Consider the following 27711-nt stretch of genomic DNA (forward strand, 5'->3'; position numbering starts at 1 on the left):
AATAAAATATAATACACTCATGCATTTACACTAAACACACAAACATATGTTTGCACTGCTAAACTTGTTAGGATACAGCATTGGCTTCCATTCATTGTAGAGAAACTTAGCAAAACCTAATCCCTGACTTTACTCATGCCTAAACTTTACCTAATCATACATAATTCATATCACACACACAAAATACAGGCACCTTTGGAGAAAAAGTTAGACAAGATTACTTGTGATTATTATACAGGGACCGCAGGGGGAAGCACAAGGTCTTAGGACAGATGCGGGTTACATTAACATTAATCTTATCACTTTATCTTTCCTAATGGTTTTTAAAGAATAAATACATCACCTTGTTTATCATTATACCATCTACTGTAATTTCACCAATTCTCAAATAAATCTATGTGAACATCGTTTGTAATTAAAAATAATATTTAATATTGAACATAAATAATCTAGTGCTGATTGAGAACAGTCACATATTAATCTGATCATATTAAACAACAAAATATCTATTCTGAAATATAATAGTTAAAGATGCTTCACACCCACTGAAAAATGATCTCGTGACAGACAGACACAGAGAATCCATGGCAGGAGAAGCATCCTCTCTCCATCTTCTGTCAGCCTTATGTACACATTTTTCTTGTTTGTATGCAATGCTACTACATTTTTACCTCAAATGGTCACTACATGCTCACTTTCTTGTATTTATTATATTTCTCTTTCTTTTTTAAATATTGTCTATTCTAAATGTTCATAGAAAATAGTTGACATGTATTAATTCGGTTAATTAATTCGACATTTTCATTCATTACAAAAAAATTTGATTTGAACTGTGGGGCCATGAGAGCCGCGCTGTGATTGGCTGAGCGTGTCCCATGCGTGTTGTGGTAAACAAGATCCGAGAAGCGTGTGCTTGCGTAGACGTGCTAATGGAGGATCCTCTCAGGGGGCTGGGTTAGCGAGCTGTCTTCTGTCCCCTCTCCTCACTTCTGCTGTTTCCACTGACCGCGAGGCGTTAACACCGCCAGGGACATCTTCCGAATCAACCCAGAGCAGGTGGTGAGTGTCCGCACGTCGAGTTATGTCACGGCCGCCCCGCACTGCTTCTCAACTCACAATGCTAACCCAGTGGCTAAAGTAGCCCGGAACTGCTCTACGGCTAATGTCGGTGGATGGGGTCGGGCGGAGTCTATTTCCTGGGACAGTCTCGGTTGACTTGGCGAATGGTGGTTTCACTGTTTGTATCTTCTATCAAACCCAACAGCTGTCGAACTGAGCGATTATTGATAATTCAGCTGTGGACGTGTCACTGATAAAGTGGCTTCACGAGGACGTTGTTGCTGTTTCTGTCCAAGTTTGCGAACAGCTCACTGAGCGAATGAGTTGGGTAGCACGTAACCAAGCTACTGTGGGATATGTAACGCAGGAAATAGTCGCACCCCGTCCTGATTTTAACGTTAACTAGCGAGCTAACGCTAGCTGTTGCTGTTCTTCTTCTTTGAGACGTCGTGAAGACACGTTGACAGACACACGGTGGTGATTTACACGTTGATTTGTAATGTCCTGTTCGTAACTACAACTAAATGGGATTTTAACACTGTTGCTATGCTAACAGGGTAGCTAATGATGTGCTGTGTGTCAGAGCATATTCGCTACCAGAAGTAGCTCATGTTTCTGTAGCAGAGGAGCTAATGTTAGCTTCTGCGATTCAGGCCGAATTAAAGAGCCGCAGGTTTAACCAATCAGAGCCGGTTAAAGCTTCTCGCTGCCCCGTGCAGGCCAGCCCGTCCCCCCGCTATACTGAGGACACCCACACCAACATGTAACTCACTACTGGCGCACAGAATTAGTTTTCAGTATTTAATCAAGCCACAGAGGTGCAGGTCCAATTCTACGGTACAGTTAATGAAGTTGTTTGGCTTTGATATTTGCATTTAAATTCACCAGATTTGGGATTTTATTTGATGCAGCACTTGTATATGTCACTCCTGCAAACATGCTTGATGTTTTCAGCGATAATAAATTATTATCTGATAAATCAAGGATATTGTTGCAAAAGGCCATATTTTGCAATGTTAAACAGTTAAAGTAAAGTGAGGAAATAAAATACTGGATCTGCAATAAAATTGAATGGCTTCTTCCCTGAACCATGTCCCACCTCTCCACCAAATGTCTTGGATATCTGTCAAGCAGTTTTTGCTCAATCCTGCTAACAAATAGACTAAAAAGTAACCTGGCTGAAGTTATGATGGAATTGTTTATTCAGAACATAGCTAAATCACAATGGCATATCACTAAATCACAGTTTCTCCATTTACAATGTACAGGCTCGGCCACTGATGTTTGTGATGGCGTCAGACGCAGTTTCCCAAAACCATGGTTCCAAGGGGATCATGACTTTTTACCCTACTGCTGAGCAATTCAAGAACTTCAGCCGCTACATTGCTTATATGGAGTCCCAGGGAGCACATAAAGCAGGCCTGGCTAAAGTAAGTACTGAAAGAGTGTATGTGTTCACATTCACAGCCATTGTGGAGGTAATAGGATTGTATGTGTTGTACAAAAAGTGAAGAGGAAATTTAAAACTAAGAATAGCACAAATATCAGTATCATCTGTTTAAGGATTTATTTATTTAACACTATATTTCATGAACATGTAAACACCTGCTTGTATTCCAGTACTTGTCATTGAAATGTATTCCTCCAAAGGTGTGCCGGTGGATGATCTTCAGATAGTGTTAAGAAAACAGAGTAATCCACTGTTTACTTTCCTCCCAAAAGATTGTCCCACCAAAGGAATGGAAACCTCGACAATCTTATGATAACATAGATGATCTGGTGATACCTGCACCCATCCAGCAGGTGGTGACAGGCCAGTCGGGCCTTTTCACTCAGTACAACATTCAGAAGAAGTCCATGACCGTCAGAGAGTTCCGCAAGATTGCCAACAGTGACAAGTGAGAAGCAGAAAATGTTAATTATTTTAATAAAAACTTTTAATTTATTTTAAATATAATATTAATATTAATTTTTATATTCAGTGGCATGACATGTTTGCCCTTGTTTTTTAACTTTAGAAGATGAAAATAAAATTATACAAATATAGGATAAATATTTTTTTACATTTATGCCTTTTGGGAATCAGGTCATCTTTTACTCAGTTAACTGTCTTTTCCCAGTAAACTACATTGTTGCCATAATATCAATTTTATCTGCAGTTGAAAACTCTCAACTGTTTTCTACATGTTCTGATAGTAGACGTGCATTCATGGTGTTGTGACTAATTAACTGTTGCTAATTCCTTTTCCAGGTTCTGTAGTCCACATTATGATGACTTTGAGGAGCTGGAAAGGAAGTACTGGAAGAATGTGACATTTAATCCTCCAATCTATGGAGCAGATGTTAATGGAAGCCTCTATGACCCTGTGAGTTGCCATACTTTGGGAGTTCTTGCTGTATTGAATATTGATCAGTAGTGATGGGTTTTCTGTGTTGACCTGATAAACCTAGGGCACTGATTATGTTACCAAGAATACTAGTTTTTCTCATGTGTTGATCAGGTATTATTGTTGTCTTTCTGCAGGATGTCAAAGAGTGGAACATTTGCCACCTGGACACCATCTTGGATACTGTAGAACATGAGAGTGGCATCACTATTGAGGGTGTTAATACACCTTACTTGTATTTTGGCATGTGGAAGACCACCTTTGCATGGCACACTGAGGACATGGACCTCTACAGTATTAACTACTTGCACTTTGGAGAGCCCAAATCATGGTAAAAATAGAACATTTTCTATACTTGATAAGATTCAGGAGGAAAAATTTAAATATTTCACACATGCTTATAGAATTCTAACATTCCTCAGGCCCAAGTTGTTGCTGCCTCTGCTTGAAACCTGTAGCATTGCAGTACAGGTTGACTGCTTTTGTTTTAAACTAAACCTTCTCTTCCACATGGAAATGTGTCATTTACATTAGTAAAGACCCTTTCACAACCAGACGACATGCTTCCTGTTTCATGTCAATGACAGTGCATCATTAAAGCAGCAGGGGATCCTGTCCCAGAATGCTTTGGTTTTAAAAAGAAATTAAAACTTTGGCCCTGACTCCTTTTCCAGTGGTTATTGGAACATCAATACAACACATTAGCCAATCAATCCACATGTTGAGTTGAACAGTTTGCTGATGTTAAGTTTGAATTTCTCTAAACCAGACCAGCAACTGCTCCAGCGTCATTAAAAGAGCTAAAGTCTTGGATGGAAATGTACTTTATTTATTGGCCTGACATAACATGTAATGAGTAGACCAAGCAGTTAGTCAATCAGCTACTTTAGGTTAACCACAAACCCACCTTCTGTCATATAAACAGTGTTGTAGTGGATGATATCTATGTTGTATTCTCAATTTATTGTGAATGAGAACTCAATTTGACTGTCTTCAGGTACTGTGTGCCTCCAGAGCATGGGAAAAGATTGGAGCGTCTGGCTCAAGGTAGGAGAGCAGTGGAATATTTTCTGTTTGTGTTTACAGTATAAAACTTTAACTGTACGGCCTCAAAGTGATCCAATGTCAGTTTAATATCCTTCTGCTCATTGTTCTTTTAGGCTTCTTTCCTGGTAGTGCCCAGAATTGTGAGGCCTTTCTGAGGCACAAGATGACTCTCCTCTCACCTTCTATCCTGAAGAAATATGGCATTCCGTTTGAAAAGGTAAGTGAAGAGAATCTGTTGGTTTGCATTTCCAATGGGAATCTTGACCTTATGATATCTATAGCAAAAGCCAAAACCATAGTAAGTGTTCTATTACTTAATCCTCAGATTACTCAGGAGGCTGGAGAGTTCATGGTTACTTTCCCCTACGCCTATCATGCTGGTTTCAACCACGGCTTCAACTGCGCTGAATCCACCAACTTTGCCACAGAGAGATGGATTGAATATGGCAAACAAGCAGTTTTGGTGAGAGCTTCCAAATGGCAGCATAAGAAACTCACACTTGTTATCTTTCAAGTAAAAATGGAATATGTGTTTTTAAGATTCAATTTACATCATTTGAATCTGTAGTGCTCCTGCCGTAAGGACATGGTGAAAATTTCCATGGACGTATTTGTGAAGAAGTTCCAGCCGGATCGTTATGAACAGTGGCTGGCAGGGCGAAATGTTGTCCCCATCGACCACTCACGGCCCACCCCGGAGGCTAAGGAATTCCTGGGGGACTCTTACAGTGACAATCCCAGCAACAGTTGCTCAGTGGAGAACTGTGGAGAGGATGGAGAGCGGAAGAGGTGAGTCACTTGCAGCAGAAAAGAGTGTCCTTCTTTATAAATGTTCTCCTTTTAATGGGTTATACAGTGAAATGTGTTAAATGCTTCAGGAGATTCAGTTCTCCTGGTTGGGTATACTTGTGGGTGTGTCAGCCTAATGCAACCTAAACAGTTTAAATAATTATTAAATTATTTGGACAAAACACAAGAATTCTGTTTTTGACAGTGACTTTAATTGTTTTTTATATTTAAGGGCGGAACCTCAAATATTATGTGTGTCCACCAGAGCTTTATCTGAGGAAAACATAGCCAGTTTCAGTTTCTTTGAATTCCAGCAGATGGCAATAACAACTCGTCAAGTAGTCTTTGAGACCTCACAACGTCACATGTCAACAAGATCCTTTCTATATATGTTTTGAATAAAACATTTCTCAGCCCTTCCACCAGTGCCAGCATCATCTGGATGGAATTGTTTGGGATTTTCATGATTCCAGGTGTTGAAAGGTGGTTTACCTACTGTAATTTCAACAGATGGTAAACCACATGTTGTAGTCACCATGTTGCCACTGGACGACGACGCCCACCTGCTGGACTCAAGGTTATAGAACCAGGGAGGGCAATTTAATTTAATATTGTTGATCCTTAAATGGCTGCTAGGTGGATCTAATTCAATTAAAAAGCAGACACAGCATAGTTGGTAGCTGAATATGTGCCAACATCACATGTTTTGTAATGTGTCATTACAATTTCTTTTCCATTGTCAATTTTATTGTTTCAGTAAGGTGCATTTTATTCTATATTCTGTAAAGGGAATACATCTTGGTGTTTTAGTGTTATATTTTTGTTTTAAGTGGTATCTATAATAGATCTCCACTGTACTATTCCAGTATCTGATGTTATATGCTGTTAAAAAATAAAGGCAAAAACCTTAACAGACCAGGTAAGTGTAAAAGCACATTTAACAAGAACAATTCTAGGTCTGACATGTCTCCACCTGGTCTGTCTTCAGCATGACACAGAGGATAGAGACCAAGAGACACAGGGTGTGTCTTGAGGTTCCAAAAGAGGTTGCTCCCAAGGATGAAGATGAGGAAGATGAGGAGCAGTATGGAAAGCGTCCAAGGCTAAGCCTCATACCTCCACGCACCATACCACAAGATGGCAGGAGAAATAAAGGTACTTACTAGTTTCCTATAGGGTATCAACATTATATTAAGGATATAATATTCACTCCTATTTAATAAACATAAAACTCTAGATTTAGTGATGTACTATTTTATTTTGATTATCCAAATTTTGAGTGTAAATGTATCGGCTATAAGTCTCCTAACAAGTTTCAGACACTGCTTTGCTGTGGGGAGAAAGAAATTCATCTTTCATCTTTTATCCTGACTTCATTAACAGACTTCTGACTCTATAATTTACAGGTCCACCAAAATTGGTTGTCACGCCGACCAAGCTCACTTTAATGGATCCGTTTCACAGAGCCTTGACCCAAAGTAACAGTAATGGAGGCCGTCCGCCTCATTACACCAAGACTCGAGCACCTGCCATCTCCGCTCAGTCCCACACCAGAAATGGACATCTATCTCTTTCAGCATCTCCTGAATGGAGAGAAGCTTCAGCACAGCCTGCTCGCAAAATGGGGGTCGCCAGCCTGCTCTTCCACAGGACTTTGAGTCCAAAAGACACTCTCCAGGTGCACAGCTACACTTTAGAAAAGCACCGACAACCTCAAACACAGCTCCAGGTGCATAGCTATGCCAGAGAGCATCAGCCCCGTCATCTCCAGCACAAATCCTACACACAGGTGCAGTCTTCATTTCAGGACCTGAGCTGTGAAACCGCAGACCAACAGCAGGAATCTAAATTCATTATTATAAAAATGGCACAGACTGAATCAGAGGTGCAGAGTCCTGAGAAGCAGGACCAGAAAGAGGACAAACCCAAAATGTCAACATCCATTGAGGCTCAGCCTGAAGTGGAGGAGCCTGAAGTTGAGCCTGAGTCTACTTCACCTCAGGTACAACCACAACAACAAGAGTTGAGCTACATGGGGAAAAAAGCTCCCAAGAACAACAAGCGAAAGGTCAGTGTTCATATTACTGTTATAGACACAAGGAAGTTGTGACCGAATCTGTGCATGAGTGACATATTCATGTTTTAACACAGATCATGTGCATGCATTGTTGGCAGTTCGACCTCTGTTTGCTTTGTAATACACATGTATGTCTGTATTCAGGGAAAATACAGCAACACGTTTTGAAGGCTCTGTACTGATGCAATTTCCTTGCATGGTGTTTGCATACTAATTTCTTCCAGCTCAGTGTACTACTAACAAAATTATTTTTGATGATTTCTCTGGTGGTGGCAGAAAAAAGTTATTTTCTGCAATGTACCACAAAGTTTCAATGTTAATAATGCTGTTCAAACTACAGAATAACCAAAGCCCGCTTGCTGATAGTGGCATTACCATCCTGAGAGACACCATTCCTCTCCAGAAACCAGATTACAAAGAGACGAAGGTTGTCGCTCAGAATTATCACGTAAGTAGCTGTCTGCTGTGATCAAGTTCTCAAAAGGGATGATTGGACCTAGTGATTCCCAGGAAATGTATGCGTACAGTACAGAGCTCTCAACATGCCTCAAAATAGGGAAACTTCATGGCAGCTGATGTTAAAGTAGATTGTTTTTGATACTGTATAGTTCTTTTTTAAATTTGTGTCTTGTTCGATAGTTGTTGCTCCAGCAGGTGTCAGAGGAGCAGTCGTACTGCAAGTCTGTGGCGAAGAAGCAGCAGCAGCAGGAAGAGCTCCGTAAGCTGCCTCGCCACCACCCTCTAATCAGAGAGGTGCACAGTGACGATGGTGAGCACAGCATTGATCCTCGTTAGTTTATGGTCTAAAGTTCATTTAATGTAATAGTACTCTGAGTGCTAGTTTAGTGAAAAATGAATATCATGACATCAGGCTGAGTCCTGCTTGGATACATTTTTAAAAACTTACACCCACAAAGCTTTGAACTGGACCCTGACCGTTATCTCCAAGTCAAATCTGGACCCTCCCCGACCAGTTAACATATGACTTCGGTCACCCATCTGATTAAAACACACTCACATCAAAAGGGTTATGGCCTCCTTGTCCTCCTGCTGCAGTGGCCGAGTTGTGTTCATGTAAAAGTATCTGTTAAAGTATCTGTCAATTGTTGCAGCACCTCTGCTCCTGCAGCTGCCTGTGTTTCCTCCGCGACAATGTGCCCAGCTTGTAGCTATCCAAAGCTAATACTTTGTGGCACTTTTTACAAGCAACAGAGCCATTGAGAACTCATTCACCACTGGCTGTTTTTGTCTTTACACAATCCATGTTAATGTACTTGCTAGCTAGTTTGGTGTTAGTGGTGACAATTATTTGAGAGGAAGTTAAGGGGTCAAAGGTGCTGTAATTGGCTTTACCAATAAAATAAACCCTTGTGGCTGACTGTTACATTAGCTAATTTAGATGTTAAATACTGCACAATCATTTATTTCCTATTCCTCCAGAAAATAAAGGTAGTCCACCACCACTGCCCACCTGCATTTCTTAAATTTTTATCCATGCCCCTAAATCCAGTGAATTTATTTAAGTATTTTTTAACGTCACCACCTTTTTGCAGGTTTCCCTATTTGTAACTGACCTGGCTCTAATATCAAGTCCTGACTCTATTCTGTATGATTTCTAATAGTTGGTATCTGTTTTTTCTCTTCTCTCATATGTAGACATGTGTGAAGATGTGGAGTTCGAACAAGAGGAGAAAGAGGAGTGGGCGAAGCCGCTGACCCAGCTGTGGCAGTGTCGGCCTCATAACCATGAGGCAGAGAGGGAGTACAACAAGAGTATGGGGCAGCTGGCCCCTTACTGCTCCATCTGCCTAATCTTCCACACTCACCATCAAGTGAGAACTAAAACATTTAATGTGTTCATAAGACTATTTCTGTGGTTTCATCGTAATTGTTATCAGCACCCTTTTCAATCAGTATTCATTCATAATTTATCAATACTGGCATTAACATGTTAAAACACCAATAGAAAACATATCTACGATATCGATGAATGAAATAATGAATAAACAAGCCTCTGGATGTTTCCTTTTTCCCTCTTAAGTCTGAGTCCAGTAGTGGGAGTTCTAGCATCACGTTAGTGAACCGTCCTGGTGGCTGTCAGTGGTCCAAACCGCTCATCCCTGAAATGTGTTTCAACACCCAAACCGGCAAGACGAATGAGAGTGAGGAGGGACAGCTGTCGAACCCCCACATGGGAGAGGACGGGACCAGCCGGCTAGTCAGCTGTGCTCAGTGCTGTGTCCGTGTACACACCAGTAAGCTCCAGTTTATGTATCTTTTTTAAAGTTGAGCTTTTATTTGAAATTATTTCTTGTTGTAATCGTGCCTCTATATTTAAAAAAAAAAAAAATTTAAATCACACAAATAGATCTATTAATATTCAGCCCAACAGTGATGATAACAAGTTGCGAAATGAAGCACCGGAGAACTGAGTGTGTGACATGTACTTTTCTCTTTCTATTCAGGTTGCTATGGTGTGTCTTGTGATGAAGCAGAGCTGGACGATTGGTTGTGTGCTCGCTGTGAGGCTGATGCCATCACCGAGGTCAGTTCATTAAACAAACAAACAAGTCATGTTTTTTTACACTGTTTGTCATATTGAGAAGAGACACATTGATAAATACAACAGTACAGTTGTTTTTTCCCATTCCACTGTCGGGAAGTCCAGCATCACACAGATCAGGTGTAAACAGAAGAACATTGGTTTGAAAAGCCAAGAGATCTTATTGGTGCAGCAGTGTTTTACTTTAATTTCAGTACAAATAAAGCTTTTTTGACCTTGAATATAATGTACTGTCCTTAGATGTGCATTATCTACACCAGTGTGAAATTTTGAAATTATGTTTGATTCCAGTTTAACAGGTTTATGTTGGCAGGAATACTCACCTGATTCTCTGACACTGTAATGAGGGAAAACATCAGGTTTGAGTCAGGCCCAGTTAGTTTTCTCTCAGGCTCTAACAGAAAATTGCATCCTGTGACTCAGGGCTGCAGGTCTGTTTTTTTGATTACACAGTTAAAGGTACAGTGTGTAGAAGTTTGTGATATCTAGTGTTCAAATTGCATGTTGCAGCTGAGCACCGTCTCCTTCTAAATATGAAAAAGAAACTGTGTTAGCCTTTAATTGTCATAAAAACTCAAAAGGTGTTTAGTTTGTCCAGTCTGGACTAATGGAAAAAAAACATGGCGGCCTCTGTAGAGAGGGTCCCCTCCATGTAAATATAAAGTATTTAAATATAAAGGGCCTTTTCTGGGGTAAAGAAAACTATAATTCATACAATTTAGATGAAACGAACCAGTGAAAACTTCATGAGGATTATTCTACATTAAATATCTGCCAATAGATCCCTTTCACCTTAATCTTACACACTGGAGCTTTAAACAAAGTTGGTCTTAAAAAGCTTAAAAGATAGTTCACTCAAAAATTAAAATTTGAGTGAACTATTTCCCCCACCAAACAAAGCTGTGGTGTCACCCAAATGTCCAGAAGCCCTGAAATTCAAGTTCAACTTGAAACAAGTACACTAACATCATGTTTTTAGCCTCAAATGTCTCTATGTTATCCATGTGTGACTGCAGCTCTGGAGACGGATAAAAGCGAACATTTAGGCTAAAAACAAGTTGAATTTGAATGACTGTCTTTGTTGCGTCCGAAGAATTGGTCACCATTTACTTCAATAGTGTTGGATTTGGCTGCAATGCTGTTTACCCATGAAACTCCAAAAGTCTTTGCTTCACCCACCCCTCCATCGATATAGTAGTGAATTTTCTATTATGGGTGAGCCATCCCTTGAAAATGAAAATCACATGGTGGCACATGAAGTGTCATTTAGGTATTCATGTTGAAGGAACACCTATATACCTCAGATTTCTGGGTCTCATGTCGGAAACTTGGCTCTCTACCTCCTTTGTTCTGAGGCTGCTGTTGTTCATTCCTTTGTGTGTCGTTTGAAGGGATTTGTTTTTCCAAACCTTGTTTGTAAAATGTATCTTTGAAATTTCCTTTGCCCTTAGCATTCCTGTCTGCTCTGAACAATAGACAAACATTCTGGGAATGTGGCCAAGTATTGACACCTGACCACCAGTGGGCAGTGTTCCACTGCACACTTCATAGTCATGCCTCAAAGGACTCCTGCTGTTTTGGTTTTTTTGTCTATGAGCTGAAAGGTGATAAATATGTGTTAAGGATGTTTGTTGTTTATTTTATAGATTATTGGACATCAATTTTTTTCTAAGAGGAGCTTCAGCAACATTTATGTGAACTGTGTTTAAGAGCTTCATCAGTGTTTAGCACATCTTTATCAAACCCCCTCTCTGATTCTGGCCATTCATTACTGAGTCGGTTGACTTTATTTTTAGGGTTTCCTGATTTACTTTACAACATTTTCTTTAGTGTTTTGTGTCAGTGTGTAGATAAAGTCATGCGAGCCTTGTACTGTGGCAAGTTTAAATGCTGTGGTCAATCAACGGCAGCACTTAAGTGAAGTGAACTGTTGCTGATATAAAGGCAAAGTGGCTATTTTCAGACTTCTTCTTTTCACTTCACTCACTGGTGTTCTTACTGAGCCCGCTAACTATTTACTGGGTGTCACTCTGTGGTTCACTTACTGTCGGCATTTCACACTCTGTTTGAAGGGAATGTGAGGCGCTGCACACAGCTGAAATAGGGTTACAAGAACTTCAACTTTATTTATAAAGCGCTTTAAACACAACAATTTTGATCCAAATTGTTGATAACAGATTAACAGTGATAACAACAACAATCATAATGCTACACAGCAAAACAACTTAGGCACATTGAAAGGCTATGAAATGAAAATATGTGTTTCTTCCTGTAGGACTGCTGCTTGTGTTCCCTCAGAGGTGGAGCTCTGCAGAGAGCCAACAATGACAAGTAAGTAATACAGCAGGTAATGGTGCAACCACCATATAGAAGAACTAGTTCCGTAATTTCTTTCAGGATTTCAAAATGAGGGCACCACTAAAGATTTCTGTGGTGCTATCTTGTCGATCACGGTTCCTTTAGAAGAAGTAGTACCAGTGGCCTCTGTTCATTTTAGTTTGACAGCGTTAACTCTGTCTGATTGTTCAGATTGTTACGATAAAAAATCAGAGCTTGATCTTTGCGTAAAAGTCTATGAATAGTTCCTGAGGCGCAGCTGAAAACTAGAGGTGAATGCGAGTATTCTCTATCAGAGCCTTGAAGCTATGGAACGAGCTGCTGAGGAAATTAGATCAGCACAAACCTATTTTGAATCTCTTCATACAACTTATGTTTATTAGATTTTTAAAAATGGACTCCCCTTTTGGTTGTGACGTTGTAATTGGTTTTATGTGTTTGCCGAATAGTTTTCATTATCTGCTCGTTTGAAGTCTTCTTGTGTGAAACATTTTGTATCATGGGTTTAGAGATGTACTAAACATTTACTATATTTTTTTATATCACAATAATGTCCGCAGATATCTAAAGGTTAATTTATAGGCTTTTTCTCAAGCTTTCAAGAACACCTCAGTCTTTCACAGTGAATGGAATTGGCCCATTTTTATTATAGAGATACAATGGCTATCTAATGCAAGTCAACAGTATCTATCATACAGAAAACTGTCTCTGAGAAAAGTGCTGAGGTAGACAATAAGACAAGGCTGAAAGTGTGGGAGTTGAATTTATATTTTACTCTTCCCAAGGTCAAGAAGGTTCTTTCACTCTCGGGTATCATAGACAGGATTGGATGGAATTGTGTTAAAAGCTTCATCATGATTTACTCAACACTTTTGCTGATTTAATTTAGAATCAAATTGGTATCAATTATTTTATTTGTAAATATATATTTGTCATATTGTATAAAGTCTAATAACTGATGAAGTTCCGTTGTGGTCCTTGTAGTAATGGATTCTTGCGATTTATACAAACAAGGCCAAAAGTATTTGGACAGTTGAGTAGTGGATACCACATTATATTATAATCATACTACATTGTGTATTACGATTTTGCACTAAACAAATAAACTTGAATTTAATTAATGAACACAGCTTCCATTTTGAGTTTTTTAAATTTTATTGTAGTAGGTTTACATCAATGTAGAACAAAGTGCTGGAGATCCTGCTCTTTAAACACAGTGGCCAAATGTACCCAAATAGGTTCAAAACTAAGTTAACACTTATGTTTGTTGTGCTGCTGCGCATGCACATAAAAAGCTCAGGTCACATGTGACTCTGAGTTGAACTTATATCAAAGGGACAATTTCTGTAAATATGATCAAGAAGATGCTGAACAAGATAATAGTTCTGAACCTTGACTCTCTGTTTCCCAGCAGTACAAGAGGCTGCACGAAAACACTTAGTTGTTTAAAAATTACCACACTGTTGAGTATCTGCTTAAACATTTGCAGAAACATTTTGCCCTGGACGTTGAACTATTTGTCCTGAAATGACTTCATGCCTGTCTTTTCACAGGTGGGTTCATGTGCTTTGTGCCATCACTGTGCTGGAAGCTTGTTTTGTCAACATCACTGAGAGGAGCCCCATCGACCTCTCTGCCATACCACTGCCAAGGTTCAGACTGGTAAGACTCCTCATACTCCTCAGAGTTGTATATTTGATATGATGTTAATCGGTTTACACATGGGGTTTTTCCTGGGGATTTTTTTAAACTGTGACCTTCCTTTTTTGTCTGTTTCTCCCCAATTTAAAAGTTCTTTGATACATTTATTGAATATCAGTAAATACCACATTGATTTAATGTGGTTACAACCAATCCTATTTACTTGTTTTTGTTGCATTCCACTCTTATCATTTATTTAATTGCTGCTTTTTCTTTTGGCATGATGAATCAGTTTTATTTTTCCGCTCCCAAGCACTTCTGACCCATATACCAATGAGATTCTGTAAACAAGGCTGTACTATGTGAGTATCTGGTTCTCACTGCGGACACACACTTCTCCATAGTGAAATTGGGTTTGAGTCAGTTGGCTGTCCCTACAGTTCCACTTCTCGTTTTGGCTCCTGGATGTCGCTGACTCAAGTGTTTAGATGTAAACAATGTGAAAGGCTGACAAGACATGTATGCACCGGCATTCTGTCTGTGTGTGAATCACATACATTAAACTGGAAATTGTGAAGGACCTGGCTCACAATAGTTGGCCTTGTTTCCATTGTTGTAGGTCTTGATCTCAGTGGGTTGCTTCCAAATAAGTACATAGGATGTGAGGAGCCAATCAAGAGGAAGTTGTGTAATTTCCCTCCAAGATATCTGTCCTCCAGTTCACGTCTGTCTGTCTGCCTTGACAACTTTTTTTTGGTCTTATCCTCCTCCCCACTGGGCTTGCTTCCTTTCTCCTCCTTTCCTTCCTCTGTATTTCCTTTTATTTCAACCTGCCACCTCCTCCTCCTGACCTCCATTCTCCCTTCTTGCCTTTGTCTTTGTCACCCTGGTAGAAGTGTGTGTACTGCAGGAAACGGATAAAGAGGGAAGTGATGGGATGCTGTGTCCAGTGCTCCCACGGGCGCTGCTCCACGGCATTTCACCCCACCTGCGCTCAGGCAGCTGGTGTCCTCATGCACCCAGATGACTGGCCCTTCGTAGTCTACATCACCTGCCACAGACACAGAACGCCTGTCATACCTGAGGTAACATAGTAAAAAAAACAAAAAAACAGTCAGGCCAATAGTTATTTATTAGTTGCAAAAACTCACTTAACATTTTGTATGAGTTGTGTCATTTGCTCATACACTGTTGCTCTGTGTCTGAACTCAGTGCACAGCTCAGAATAAAATGTTCAGCTGAAAGGGAAGCTCGAAAGTCAGTAATGTAATACAGTAACTCTGTTCTCATATGTAATTTCTCTGTTTCGACAACCGACATGTGGAAAAAGCCAAGTAGATCCACGTTTATTCTGTGTCTACTCCTGGGAGTACAAATAGCAGCATTTCCACTTAAGGAAATTTCCAAAGGAACTAGAAACCTTCACAGGAACCAGGACCTGCGTCTAAATTAAGTTCTGGGGGAATCTTTTTATACACCAAAGGTCCTTACTTGAGGGTAGTACTTTACAAATGTACAGGAACCTTTGGTGTAGAAATCACATAGCTGAAGATGCTTGATTGGTCAGATACTCATTTAGTATTTTATTTCAGCCGATCAATAACAGCAATAGCTTAGAAAAACCTGGGTCTTTAAGAGCTTTTGGTCATTTTGAATGTTTTTTTTTATTAATGCTCGTATTGTTTCCTGTGCTGACTCAATCATTCATTCTTCAAAGCAGTGAATCATGACCAACAGTTCGACTTGAATCTCCAATTTTACTGTTATTGTAATGTTCCTTGATAATTCATTCTTGTTGTTTTCTGCATTACCGACAGCTAGTGGACTGGAGCTTGTGGTAAATGTTGCTCGTTCATACATCATCAGGTTAATTCGCCTCATGTCCTCTTCCAAGAAACCTTGAAAAAGGTTCCTGTGACTAAAAGTCCTGGGTACTTTTGAAAAAATGTGGCTTTTGCCCACCAAATAGCTCAATTTTGATTGCTTCAACTTTTATTCCTCAGATCCTCATTGTAGAGAAAGCTTTCTGCAATTTACTCTGTCAGTGATTTCCACAGCAGGAAGGTGGTTTAACTACCAGACAATAAAAAGCTCAGACATATGCCAAGTTGTGTAACACTGGGGATGAATCTTTGTGTTCCAAGGACCTGATTCCAGACACTAAATCTATGAGAGGTTTTCTTTGTCATGAAAGGATTGTAAAACTTAGTTACTACTTAGATTGCTCAATTATTGACATTGTAATTGCATCTTGAACTGTGCCATCATTGTGATTTTTCCATTTGGAAAACGTACTTTAGATTAAATACAAATTATATTTTTCACTTCATAAGATTGATAAATGCACGGAGTGAAGATCTCTTTGTATAATGCTGGATTCGTCAGCTGTGCAGAACAGTAATAGTTGGGGATTTTCAGCTCTGAAAGTGGTGCAGAGAGTCTTACTCTGTGTGTATATATGTATATATATATATATATATATATAAATGCAGAACTTTGGATGCTCCTATTAGATAAACTCAAGTGTGTTTTGTTCCATGAAGCAGAGAGAGGAGCATATTTCCATATACAAACAACTGACTAAATATTGTTTTAGCCACTATAGTAATCTAATCTTTGTAGACCTGTGCGGTTTATTGCTTTTAAAACACTCTTGTCTTTCCTGTGACATAAAGCCGTCATAAACATTTCATACTAACACTCTGTTTCTGTCCTTTAGCGCAACAAGGCATCCATGAGGGAGTTGGCAGTGGGACAGAAGGTGATCTGTAAATACAGAAACGGGCGTTACTACCACAGTGACGTGGTGGAACTGACCACAGCCTCCTTCTATGAGGTTGTCTTTGATGACGGGTCTTATAGTGATAACCTTTTCCCTGAGGACATCGAGGTTAATAAAAATTACCTTTTTTTGTAGCTGAGGGTAGTTGCTCACAGATAAAGTAAAGTGACAGAGCAGCTAGAGTTTCCTCTCAGATCATTTTCCGTATCTAATGTACAGCCTGAGTTCACCGCTTGCTGTGATGTGTTTGCAGAACCGTGACTGCGTCCGTCTCGGTCCACCCGACGAAGGTGATGCTGTTCAAGTGCGATGGACAGATGGGCTGATATATGGAGCCAAATTTGTAGCATCACACTCCATCCCTATGTACCTGGTATACTCTCCTTCTGAGTCTCTGACATGCACATAGTGTATCTAACAGGCTTACTCTTACTCTTCATCTTTTGTATATCAATGAATTAACTTGCACATGTTTGTACATTTGTGTACATTCAGGTAGAGTTTGAGGATGGGTCACAAATCTCTGTCAAGCGAGAGGACATCTACTCTTTGGATGAGGATCTGCCTAAACGAGTCAAGTCACGAATGGTAAATTAAAATCTCATTTTTTGCAAGTTCAGAAATTTTAACCCATTTAGACCTGATGCAACTTGTGCATGTATATACCTTTTTAAGAACGGGTGCGATGGTTGCATACTTCTACCTTGAGAGCCAGATTAAATATGTGTTTTTTTGTCATTGTTTAAAGATGTGACAAATGGAATGTATTGTGACTTGCTGAATTGCTCTCGGTAAAGGCTATATTGAAACAGATTGAAGGGGTGCTTCATTGATGAAAACAAGGTAACGATGGAGAAGATTCAGACACATGTAGGAGACATGTTTTAGGAGGAAGGAAAGGACGAGATCTCAGAGATTTTGCAGGGAAACTACAATGATTTTACAATGAAATGTTTTATCTATCAAATGTTTTTTTAATTACAGGTCTATCTGAGACTGAGAAATTCAAGTTTTTTTAATGTCGTACTATTCAGTCATTCTTTATTTCATGCCTCAGGTCTTATTGGGTTAAATAAGATCATTATATGATTGAGATCTGTAACAAAAATAAGGGCTGATTTTCTCCACCTGTTGTTTGTTCCTCAGTCCGTGGCGTCAGACATGCGTTTTGAGCTCTTCTCACAAAGCAACGTCAAGCAAAACTCCAAAAGGCAACGGGTCATCAACTCTCGATACAGAGGGGACTACGTCGAGCCCGTCATTTACCGAGCCATCATGGAGTAATGGCATTTCCCTCACCTCCTGCTCTCCATCACCATCACTCCTTCGCTTCCACCTCATCAACTCACCACAGACAGCTGCAAGTCTTCATTGCTGATAGGAACGACCACCCCATCCTCATCCTCCTCTTCCACAGCCTGTCAGGCTACATAGGTTATAAACTACGGCTGGGACTTTAGATGACTTTTGTGTGCATTGTATGTTAGACCCCTGTTTCCCATCGAACTCTGTAGATTATTTTCTTCTTCCCTTTCATTTATTTTTCTTCTTTTTCTCAGGAAGAAGCCATGAAGTTATGATTAAATATGGAAACCGTTGTGCTACCTAACTGAGGCAAGATGTTTACTTTTTCTCTACCACCACATTTAGCAGTCAACACATGGTGTACAATGGACGGTTTTCCTAGTATGATGTTTCTTCTGCTCTTGATTTACAGACTCATGTAAATTTCATAATTATTGTCATTTTCCAGTGCTTGGTAATGTGGCTTTAAGGGTGTGATCATGGGTCGGTTCGTTTTTTTTTTTTGTGTGGACATTAAACAAAAATCCTAACTGTACAATTTTAGCCAATCTGCTGTTGACTACCAACTACAATAAAACAATATAATTCATGTATTTGATTCAGCAACAGCTGTTTTGACCCCAAAGAAATGAAATGATACATTCAGGTCACGTGCTGACGCATCGGTAGATTGTACCAGTCTCTTCATGCATTACATTTACGTGGTTCACAAGCCTTTTTTCTCATAGTAACATCAGCGTGCATCTACTGTGAAGAGAACTAGATGTGTGTTAGTGGCCCGAGCCTTACATTTGAAAGGGTCAAGCGTACTTTGGTTTTTCTAAAGCTCAAGGTTTATTAAGACTATTGTAATTATTGTTATTATTATACTTTATTTATGCGAGTGCATTACATTTGAGAACAAAGCTATTTTTGTCATGTCCTTTTCACGATCTGTAGAAAACCTGAGATGTATTTATATTTATTATATTGATGGGATTCTGTTAAAATTTTTAGGCTCGCCTTTCCTTAACTGGAATTAAAGGTGAGAATAATCTGGCTCAAGTCCCTCTTTAAGCAAAAGCACTTCTAACCTGCTGCTGTGGGACATGTTTTATTTTTTGACATTTGGACTCCTGAGTTTAGACTGTGTGTGTGTTTCTGATAAATTCTAGCTCTAGAGACAAATGTTACCAGGTTATAGTTTGATCCCAAATAAACAACCCCATTGTAACAGGATGACTTTCAGATTTCATTTATGCAAGTTTTCTTTCATGTCCAGTCCCTTGTATCTTCTTTAAAATAGTCTTTAGTGTATTTTGAAAAGATGTTGACTGCAGGGGCACACCTGGCTGCCTATGTCCATGTCATGGTGACTGTTGTGTATTTGGTTTCATTTGGGCTTATGTCCAAGGCGTTAAATCCGTGTACTCTTTGTAAACATCAACTGTTTGAGTAAAGTTTGAGCTCAGAAAAGACCCTTGTATCATTTTTTTTCTCTGCAACTACCAAACACTTAAAAAAAAGGAGATGAAAGCATCAAGATTCAGGCAGAAATTCTATTAGAACCATTCTGTCAGCATCAGAGAACAGCATTTTTTAACTGTTCTCTTATTTTTGCGGTGTTGTTGGATGTGTAAGCCAGAGGGCCTGCAGCTGTGCCAAGGAAGGAGTAGTCTTGTGGGGGCTCTGCTGGAATTTGATAAGATGGATGGTTCCTGTTTCTTCCCATCTCTGCACACTTTACAACCTCTGTGAAGTCCACTGTGTCAGATTAATCTCTTCATGATTTAACAAAAATAAGCCTTACAACTACATTTAAGCTTCTGAGAAATGTAATAGTGATCAGGCATGTAACCACCAACTCTCTGCACATGTGGTTGTTCACCGGTAAAAACTGCTTCACAGCCGTTCATAACTTAGGATGTCAAGCATCTAAACCACATGAAGTAGTTCAGTAAACACAAAAACAAACAAAAAATGTTATTTGTGCAAGGTTATCACAAGGAGTGAACTTTTCTTCTCTGATTTACAGAAGTGGAATTGCAGAGCTACTCTGTTTTACCAGTCACATGAGATAACTGAGCTCATGTAATAATTATTATATATAACAACTGAAGATAACTCCCACATACAAACACATCATAGCTTCAGAACTAATTCCTGAGTTGACTTCAGATCACATGGGTGGAGAATTAAAGTAACAGGAGAAAACCACTGGTATGTAATCTATGCTTCTTGTGAACTCTAGATAAACGGCCTAAAGGTAAATGATATAACTGAATAGCAACATACAACACATTACAATACAGTTGAAAACAAAAGGTTTTTATTTTCATGCTTTTGTCTACTTTTCCTATGAAGCAGCCATAACTGGTAATTGATTATTGGATAAGAAGAAATAACATAGCTGTAATAATATGATACACACAAACTATTTATTACATCGGGTTATACAACATTTAGTAGTTGTTTCATACAAATGTTTTTAAAATTACACAGAAGTGTGAAATAAAACTTTATAAAAGTGTTCAAAACCTAATGAGGACACACCTTGGTAATACTTGGTAATGCTTCACATTGAAAACAGTAAACAGTATTGATAGATTTATTGAGAGAACTTATTTAAAATATATTTATAAAGGTAATATTTTTGCATCAATATTTGGTTCACACCTGTGTTTTATTGTGTCGTTCAGTTTTATTACAGCAATTTCACAGGAGGAGTCCCGAGATGCTGACACATTTAATAATAAATGACCCAAGAAATGTCTTATATCTGTTTACATTTTTATCATAGTTAAAAAAATCTAAATCTAAAATCTAAATTAAAAATAAGTGTAATAAGACTTAGACTTAGACTGCAACTATTAGGTTGAAAATTAAAACAGTTCTATAATTCTGTCCCTTTTTCAGGTAAGCAGGTAAAGGTGTCTGAGGCTCCACACAGGAACAGTGTGTATAAGGGTTGTGTGTTTGCATTCGTTTGCCCTGAGGACGTTAACATTTCTCAGAAATTGTATTAAAAGGAATCAACTTTCAGTCGTAACTTCTCTACTTTAGTGAAATGATTCTGGGGAACTGTTAAAATAAGGAAATGCCCTCAGTGCCGTTTCGGTTCTCTTAAAAAAATATAATGATAAATTCAGCTTGATTTTCAATAAACGTTTGAGTGAGGTCATTCACACATAGGCTGGTAAGAAATGTCTATCAACATCCTGTCACCTTTACTGTGTTTAAATGTTGGCCTCAAACTCACTTCCTCATGCCGAGAAAAACCTAACATTTTCAGGTATTCCCATTTTGGTTTCGGTCTCTGTAGGCTGGCACATTATCTCACTCTTGGTTTTGTCAATGTATTGTGTTTATTTTCTGTGATAAAATACATATTGGTTAAAAACATGATAAGCTTAGTTTTCTTAGTATTTATAATAGAATGTTCTGTAGTAATCCATTTTCTAATCTAAAGATTATTTAAGAATTTATGGCATCTACATAGATAATAAAAGAAAAAAGAAGAAGGGATCTTTCACGTAAAATGATTAAGTCAAAATGAAGAGATGGTAAGTGAAATTAATTAATAATTAGATGTGGAGACAGTCAAAATTCATTTTTGTAACTTTAAAGTCACACACTGTGGGAACTCAAATCTCAGGCAGGTTTTTTACAGGTTTGCTGTCAAACATGATGTTTCACACTGTTTCGGTGGAATCACATAGTTAATTTAAACCAAACTTAATGGAAAAATTAGCACTTAAACATCATCAGGGTTATATATAGACTATGGGGTAGACATATAGAAGTCACTATATAGGCAAGAAGACTTACGAACCACTTTTACATTCTAATTTATTATCATACTCATCTTTTTACCATTTGAAAAATTATTTCCTGGTAGAAATGAGCTTCTATACTGTGTAGCCTGCTATTTAGTTTTGTTAAGTGGATTCAATTAACATGTGTGCCAACTTTCTGGAAATAAATTGACGTCAGAGAAAAAAAACCCGTTGTTTGACATACAAGTGGCAGGAAAGCAGAAGCGTCTTTGTGGTGAGGGAGTCGAGTGCATAGCTACCACCTTCGCACTCATAAAACGTCAAAGACAGTAAACCACCTGCAGCAGACGTCTGCTGGGTGTGTGTCCTCTCCCTCCCCTGTTTCACATCCTCATAGGATTACGACATCTGCCTGTAGCCAATTCTGCCTCTGGCTGCATCTGCTGACAGATGTGGCAGCTGGAGCTGCTTTGTTCGCCCCTGCAAAGTGTGGAGAAGTTATAAAAAGAATATACAACCAGTCCATTCTCTTTGTTTCCTCACATTTGGGATGGTCATTATAGTCAGGATGTTACATGTTAAATGAGGATTTGCTTCACGCGATAGAAAAGAGGAGCTCAGCACAGACATACTGTTTTCACCATTTTGATAACAGGCATCTCTTTGTCAGTCGTTTATTATTTGTGGTACAGTGCAGAAATCCAAGACTCAAGGCTGAATGTTGAAATATTTTATCAGCTGCTGTATCTTGGTTTGCTGTTCTAATATTTTCTGTCAGCAGTGGGTGTGTTGAACGAGTCTGTGAGAGGTAAAATGAAATAAAAGAGCCACTGTGTGGTTAAGCACTACTCAACAAATGTGCACTGAAGTGGATCATCACAAAGGACAAAGGGATTTTTTTAAAGTTTGATGAATCATGACCAAACACACCAGGATCATGTGAATCCAACGGAGAATTGTGTCCTTCCCTCAATACAGCCTGTTCAGTTTGGCCTGTACAGAAGCTCACTTTAGATGTTATCATGCTCTTAATTGAATGTGATAAAACAAGCCATATTGATATATTAACAAATCCGTTCTGCGAAGTTGTAGAAATGTGAGTTTCTTTGATTACTATTTTTACTGTCGCGATAACAATGGTGTAAATGGCTCAGTTAAATTTGCCTTCTCACTATCTCTCAGCCTCCATAACTCAACTCTGTCACCATCTCTCATTCGTCGTCTGCGACCCGGCAGCTGTGGCTCCCTCAGGTCTCTCTAACAGTCGAGTGTTATTGTCCACGACCGCCTCAGAGACCAGTCACATGATAGTCAAGTGACACAGCTCAGGTTACTTTGTGCTGTTGATGTCTGATGATCAGAGATTAGTGCTAACCAATAATTTATCTTCCACTATATTTATATCACTTCATGTTACTAGCTTACACTGTGTAAACACGTATGATTAAGGCAGCCCACTGGTTTCATTAATAAGTGATGGATTTTTCTGAATCTCTGAGCTGAGATTCCCAGAATGTTCTGGGGCAACGAGTTTCATCATATACTGTATGTCACATTTTTACTGTGAAGTGAAGTTACGATGGCATGCTTGTGTGGTCAAGGAGAGAATGAATAGGGCCAGTGATGATGAACCAGTGAGTACAAGCGTACTGTGTTTAAAGTGTTCATCTCGATTCTCCTTCACTACATGACTCATATTACCATTTATATTACTGTACACTACATCTGCTAAATGTTACAACTCAAATAATACTATATATGCAACCATCCCACGTTATAAATAGCCAGGAATTTGCTAATATATATAAAATAATAATGTCTAGCCTTTAATAGGGAGAGCCTTTTGGTCTGAGGTTTAAGTCACAGAGAAGTAAATGAATATATGTAAATAACTGTCCGTGACAACCAGCCTTTCCAGAAATCACCTACAGTTAGTTAGTACTTAACAGAGTATTTGTGTAACCTCATCACTCAGCAAATATTTTCTGCACATTCAACAGTTGTTTTTTTTTTTTTCCGAGATCAGATCAAACCTTTTTTCAAACCACGTAACAAACCATACTACAGAGGCTTTCAGGTGATACCACAATGCTGTCATGGGATGTTTTGGCAGCAAAACCCTTTCACTTTTATGAAACACATCGTCACTGTGGCACACGGGCAGAGGGTTGTAGGTTATGGTTGGTTTCACTCAGTGATTTACAAAAAGTTTTCGTCAGAGCTGGCAGCATTCTGTTTGATGTAAGGTGTTTTCCTGTAAAAGTTTCTGTCTGCTTTATCTGAATCTGAATCTCAAAACTACAAGTCCATTGATCTCTCAGGATTTGGATCTGGTCTTTGTACTTGTCAAAACTGCTTGGCCTGACATTAATCATTACCGTGTCAGAGACAGTGGACTTTTCTACCCAAAGCCCCTCATGAAGGTCGTACATAAGCCACTTGTCTATCAACAGAGTAATACATCCTATGCTTCAACCTTTCAGACTGCTGGGCCTGATTCAGAGCTACGAGATCACTATCAGAGATTTCTATCAACCTCAGTGAGTAAACGCATCACTTATGTTTTATTATTTTGTCTGTCACAAATTCTAATCCTGCATTAATGGGTGATTCTAACAGAAAATCAACACAGCAAATGCCATTACCAAAGTGAACAGGGTTGGAAAATCTAATTTTATCTCTAATGTATTGCAGTCTTGCATAATTGAAGAGTTTCTGAAAAGCTGAGCTAATGACGCCTCGCTAACGCAAGCACTAAATCTGCTTTGGGTGAAGCAGATGACCTAATAATCCATTTGCTAGGCACCACACTGCACACGAGATTTTTAAATACATCTGCTGTACCAACAAGACTGTGACATATCAGTATCCTGCTGAAATGAGAACTCTGGCAGTATTTATGAAATTAGTTCATGTGTGAAGCGGAATGTCTTGTGGTGGCAGCACGAAAATGACATTTATATTCAAACACTATAACAGACTCTCTGGGGCCGCTCCACTTCCTCCTCTTTGCACACACTTCTTCAGATTCTCTGCTGATCTCCTGCAGCACCCAACCGCACTGCATAGAGACATGGAAAGTATTTGCATGTGCATACACAGGTGTGAAGAAGTGTTTGTGTTCGACAGAGACAGAGAGTCTAGGTGTTAGACTGTGAAAGCCCATGTTGATAAGAAGAACACATTAAGAGATGAATCATTTTGTGTGAGACCCTTTTGAAAAACTGTTTCGCACATTGACTCACAAGCTCCTGTTGACTCTGCTGTTCATGCTGCCATTTCTTTTGTAGAACATATTTCAAAAAGTACAATATATTTCAAGTTTATTCGGCTGTGTTGCTTGTTCAGCTTTAGTGCATCACATGTTTTTGTCTTTGCCTATGAAAACCTTGGCTGTACCATACATTATGTGTCTCTTTGCTATTGAAGTCACACACAGCTCTATCTCTTTGGGCTCTAACGGGACCTCCTATTGTTGCCGCTTCATTAAGCAGCAGCCAGCAGCCATCTAAGCCTATAGGTTTCCCCGTGGCTCTACTTTGGCCCCCAGATCTCACATGACGGATCAAGCCCTTAAACGTCAAAGCAGTCTTGTGTCTGCAAGCATGCAATCTTGTCCCCGTTCTCGCCCCAGTGAAAAGACAAAATTGCAATTTCTCAAGATCTTGGTGGATGTTTCGAGGGGTTTTCTTTCACTGATTCTAAATTGACGCAGAAAGCTCCTGTGGTTGAATGTGTGGTCTGTTTGCGGTTGTGCTTTGTGAGTGTTGGAGTCATAGCTGGGAGGTAAAAGTATTTGCCATTTTGCAAATGTCATAAAAATCAACACATGCTTTTTCACACCTTGTAAAAGAATGTGCGGTATGATTAGTGAAAATGTCAGTGTATTTATTCACTTATGAAGAGTTAGACTTTTGAAAAAGATGTTTTTAACAGATTTTCACATTCAGACAAATATCATGAAATATGTAAATACTGTATATACTCAGGACTTGTATTGAGCATTTTACAGGCTTCTTATGCTATATGATGGTTGATTCCCTCAATACAATTTATGATATTGTTTTTCAAAAAGTCCTGCTGTTTACATATACATATGCTAGTAACTGTACAACGGATCCACATTCCTCAACATAACTCAAGTCTTTGTATGTCTTTTTATCACAAACTTTGTTTTCCACCACAGTGCATCTGATTCATAGACCCCTTTATAAAATCACTGGACAGCCAGGTAGCCACCTCAACATGATATGTTAGAACAGCTTGCTGTATTTTTAAAGTTTAACACGTCCTATAGTTTAGCAACCCATCTTGTAACTGTTTAACAAATGTTTGCAGACAACACTGTAAAAAACTGTATTGTGCAACTAATGTTTCATGACAGTTTCCAAATCAAACAGTGTCGTTGGTTTTGCCCATGAAATACTGTGCACGAGTGATTGAGCATTCAGTCAGCCGCACTACTCGATACGATTAATTATTTGACCGAAGCATATGAAAACAAAGTTTCTACCCAAAAGTCTTTTTTGTATTTTATATCTTCAGGAAATGTCTTAAACAAAATGTTACAGAACTTCCTCTTAATATATTATCTCTAAAAGCACACGTTCACCCCACATAGATCACAGGGCATTGATAGAAAAGGGGTGAGACTGATGATGAAAAAGTTCTTAATGATGCATATTGTGTCATCCAAAAATCATTTCAAGCATGGAGACATATCGTTCGTGTCTCAGTTGGGGTGGGAATGTTCTTTCCCACACCTTTTATCTCTAGAGATACCGTATCTGCAGCAACATACACACAGGCTGAAAACAAAAACAGGAATTATTTGTGGGCCAAGGTGAATCTAGGTCCCCGGCCAAGTAGGGCTTAAAATATGCTGCCCGGTGAAGTCCAGGAAGGTAGAGAGTGATGCCTTAAATATGTCCATAAGTAAACCACATTAGCATAGACTATTATACCTTAAATCCAGTGGTTGAGAGTAGCATCATATTAATCAGACAGACATGAGATTTCCCTAAATGATGAACTATTCCTTTAAAAATGGTTGAACTTTCTGATGAAGGTTTAACTCAGCAAATAGCAGAGTCCTGATCTGTTAATCCATTTTCTGACTAACCAGGATCCTTGCTCTCTTGTGCAACTGTCTCACCATCTTTATGCTGCTCTTTGCTTTAGTGCTTTGAGTTTCACAATGAGAATGATACATAGGATTGGCTAACTAACCAGGATCCTTGCTTTCTTGTGTTTACTGTAACTGAAGACTTGAATGAATATGTAACCTATGTTTGATGAAGCCATGTGCAGGAGATAGATGATGTGTAAGTGTTTGAATGGGAGAGAACAGACAACTATGAAACGGATAAAAGTAAATGTGGAAATGGAAGTGCTATTAATTCAGATGGAGACACTTGTCTGCTTCTGATCTATTAAATTCCCATTATCACTTGTTTATTTCCTGATGCCGGCCCACTATAGAGCAAAGCTAAGCCACTGAGCAGATACTTCATCTATGATTCAGATGATAGAATAATCAATTATTCATTATACCACGGAATTGGCTCCACTAATGTAATCATTTCACTCAGAAAAATGAACTGAATCAAACTTACACAAGTCTGTCCATTTATTGTGTTAGAGGATTTACTGAATCTTGCAACAGAGTTGAAAAATAAGAAAATGAATGAAGGTCAGCGTACGGAAAATAAGGGTTAAAGGTTAAAGTAAGCACAGATTTTATCATGCAGTTGACAATCTCTGGTGAGTGTCTTCCTAGAGGATCAGCATATGTTCTCTCCCAGTATCACTTACAAGTTAACTATGCAGTATTATTAAAGCCTGATGGAAAATGCCTCTCACATGCATTACCAGAAACTGGATTTCAAAGCACAGGAAAGGGATTACGTTGAACATGATTTCACTGTTTTCATCACCCACTAGTCTGTTTTACCTGTAGGTAAAGTAGG

At 38.9% G+C, this 27711-nt stretch overlaps 2 protein-coding genes across 5 annotated transcripts in view; both read left to right on the forward strand.

Annotated features, from left to right (window-relative positions):
• Nucleotides 1–893: 893 nt before the first annotated feature.
• On the forward strand, nt 894–19444 carry kdm4ab (lysine (K)-specific demethylase 4A, genome duplicate b). 3 transcript variants are annotated; one of them, XM_020109749.2, is made up of 23 exons: nt 894–1059; nt 2328–2489; nt 2782–2957; nt 3311–3425; nt 3584–3777; nt 4444–4493; nt 4607–4710; nt 4819–4956; nt 5062–5282; nt 6271–6437; nt 6689–7350; nt 7700–7807; nt 7999–8128; nt 9016–9191; nt 9401–9614; nt 9825–9904; nt 12198–12253; nt 13813–13921; nt 14794–14985; nt 16620–16790; nt 16936–17055; nt 17178–17270; nt 17829–19444. In XM_020109749.2, the coding sequence occupies exons 2-23, from the start codon at nt 2340–2342 to the stop codon at nt 17964–17966; spliced, it is 3564 nt and encodes a 1187-aa protein (XP_019965308.1). In that variant the 5' UTR covers nt 894–1059; nt 2328–2339; the 3' UTR covers nt 17967–19444. The 3 variants fall into 3 exon arrangements, with proteins under 3 accessions (XP_019965308.1, XP_069368013.1, XP_019965317.1); XM_020109758.2 differs by lacking the exon at nt 894–1059 and adding an exon at nt 1193–1536; XM_069511912.1 differs by lacking the exon at nt 7700–7807.
• A 4494-nt stretch (nt 19445–23938) lies between these two features.
• st3gal3b (ST3 beta-galactoside alpha-2,3-sialyltransferase 3b) overlaps nt 23939–27711 on the forward strand; it is a 46240-nt gene continuing 42467 nt past the window's right edge. Inside the window, exons 1-2 of one of the 2 annotated variants that reach the window (XM_020110181.2) lie at nt 23939–23983; nt 24226–24282. The gene's annotated coding sequence lies outside the window, so the exon portion shown is untranslated. Of the gene's footprint in view, nt 23984–24135; nt 24283–27711 lie in introns of those variants that run through there. The other variant, XM_069511913.1, reaches the window with a different exon arrangement.

Source organism: Paralichthys olivaceus, chromosome 16, assembly GCF_024713975.1.
Source record: "Paralichthys olivaceus isolate ysfri-2021 chromosome 16, ASM2471397v2, whole genome shotgun sequence".
In the NCBI taxonomy this organism is placed as follows: domain Eukaryota; kingdom Metazoa; phylum Chordata; class Actinopteri; order Pleuronectiformes; family Paralichthyidae; genus Paralichthys; species Paralichthys olivaceus.

What these genes read in the sequence shown, in the direction of transcription:
- kdm4ab (XM_020109749.2), top strand. Translation starts at nt 2,340, where the DNA reads ATGTTTGTGATGGCGTCAGACGCAGTTTCCCAAAACCATGGTTCCAAG. An exon ending in CTGTGTCCGTGTACACACCA is followed by an intron (nt 9,615 to 9,824) that starts GTAAGCTCCAGT and finishes CTTTCTATTCAG; the next exon opens with GTTGCTATGGTGTGTCTTGT. An exon ending in ACTCCATCCCTATGTACCTG is followed by an intron (nt 17,056 to 17,177) that starts GTATACTCTCCT and finishes GTGTACATTCAG; the next exon opens with GTAGAGTTTGAGGATGGGTC.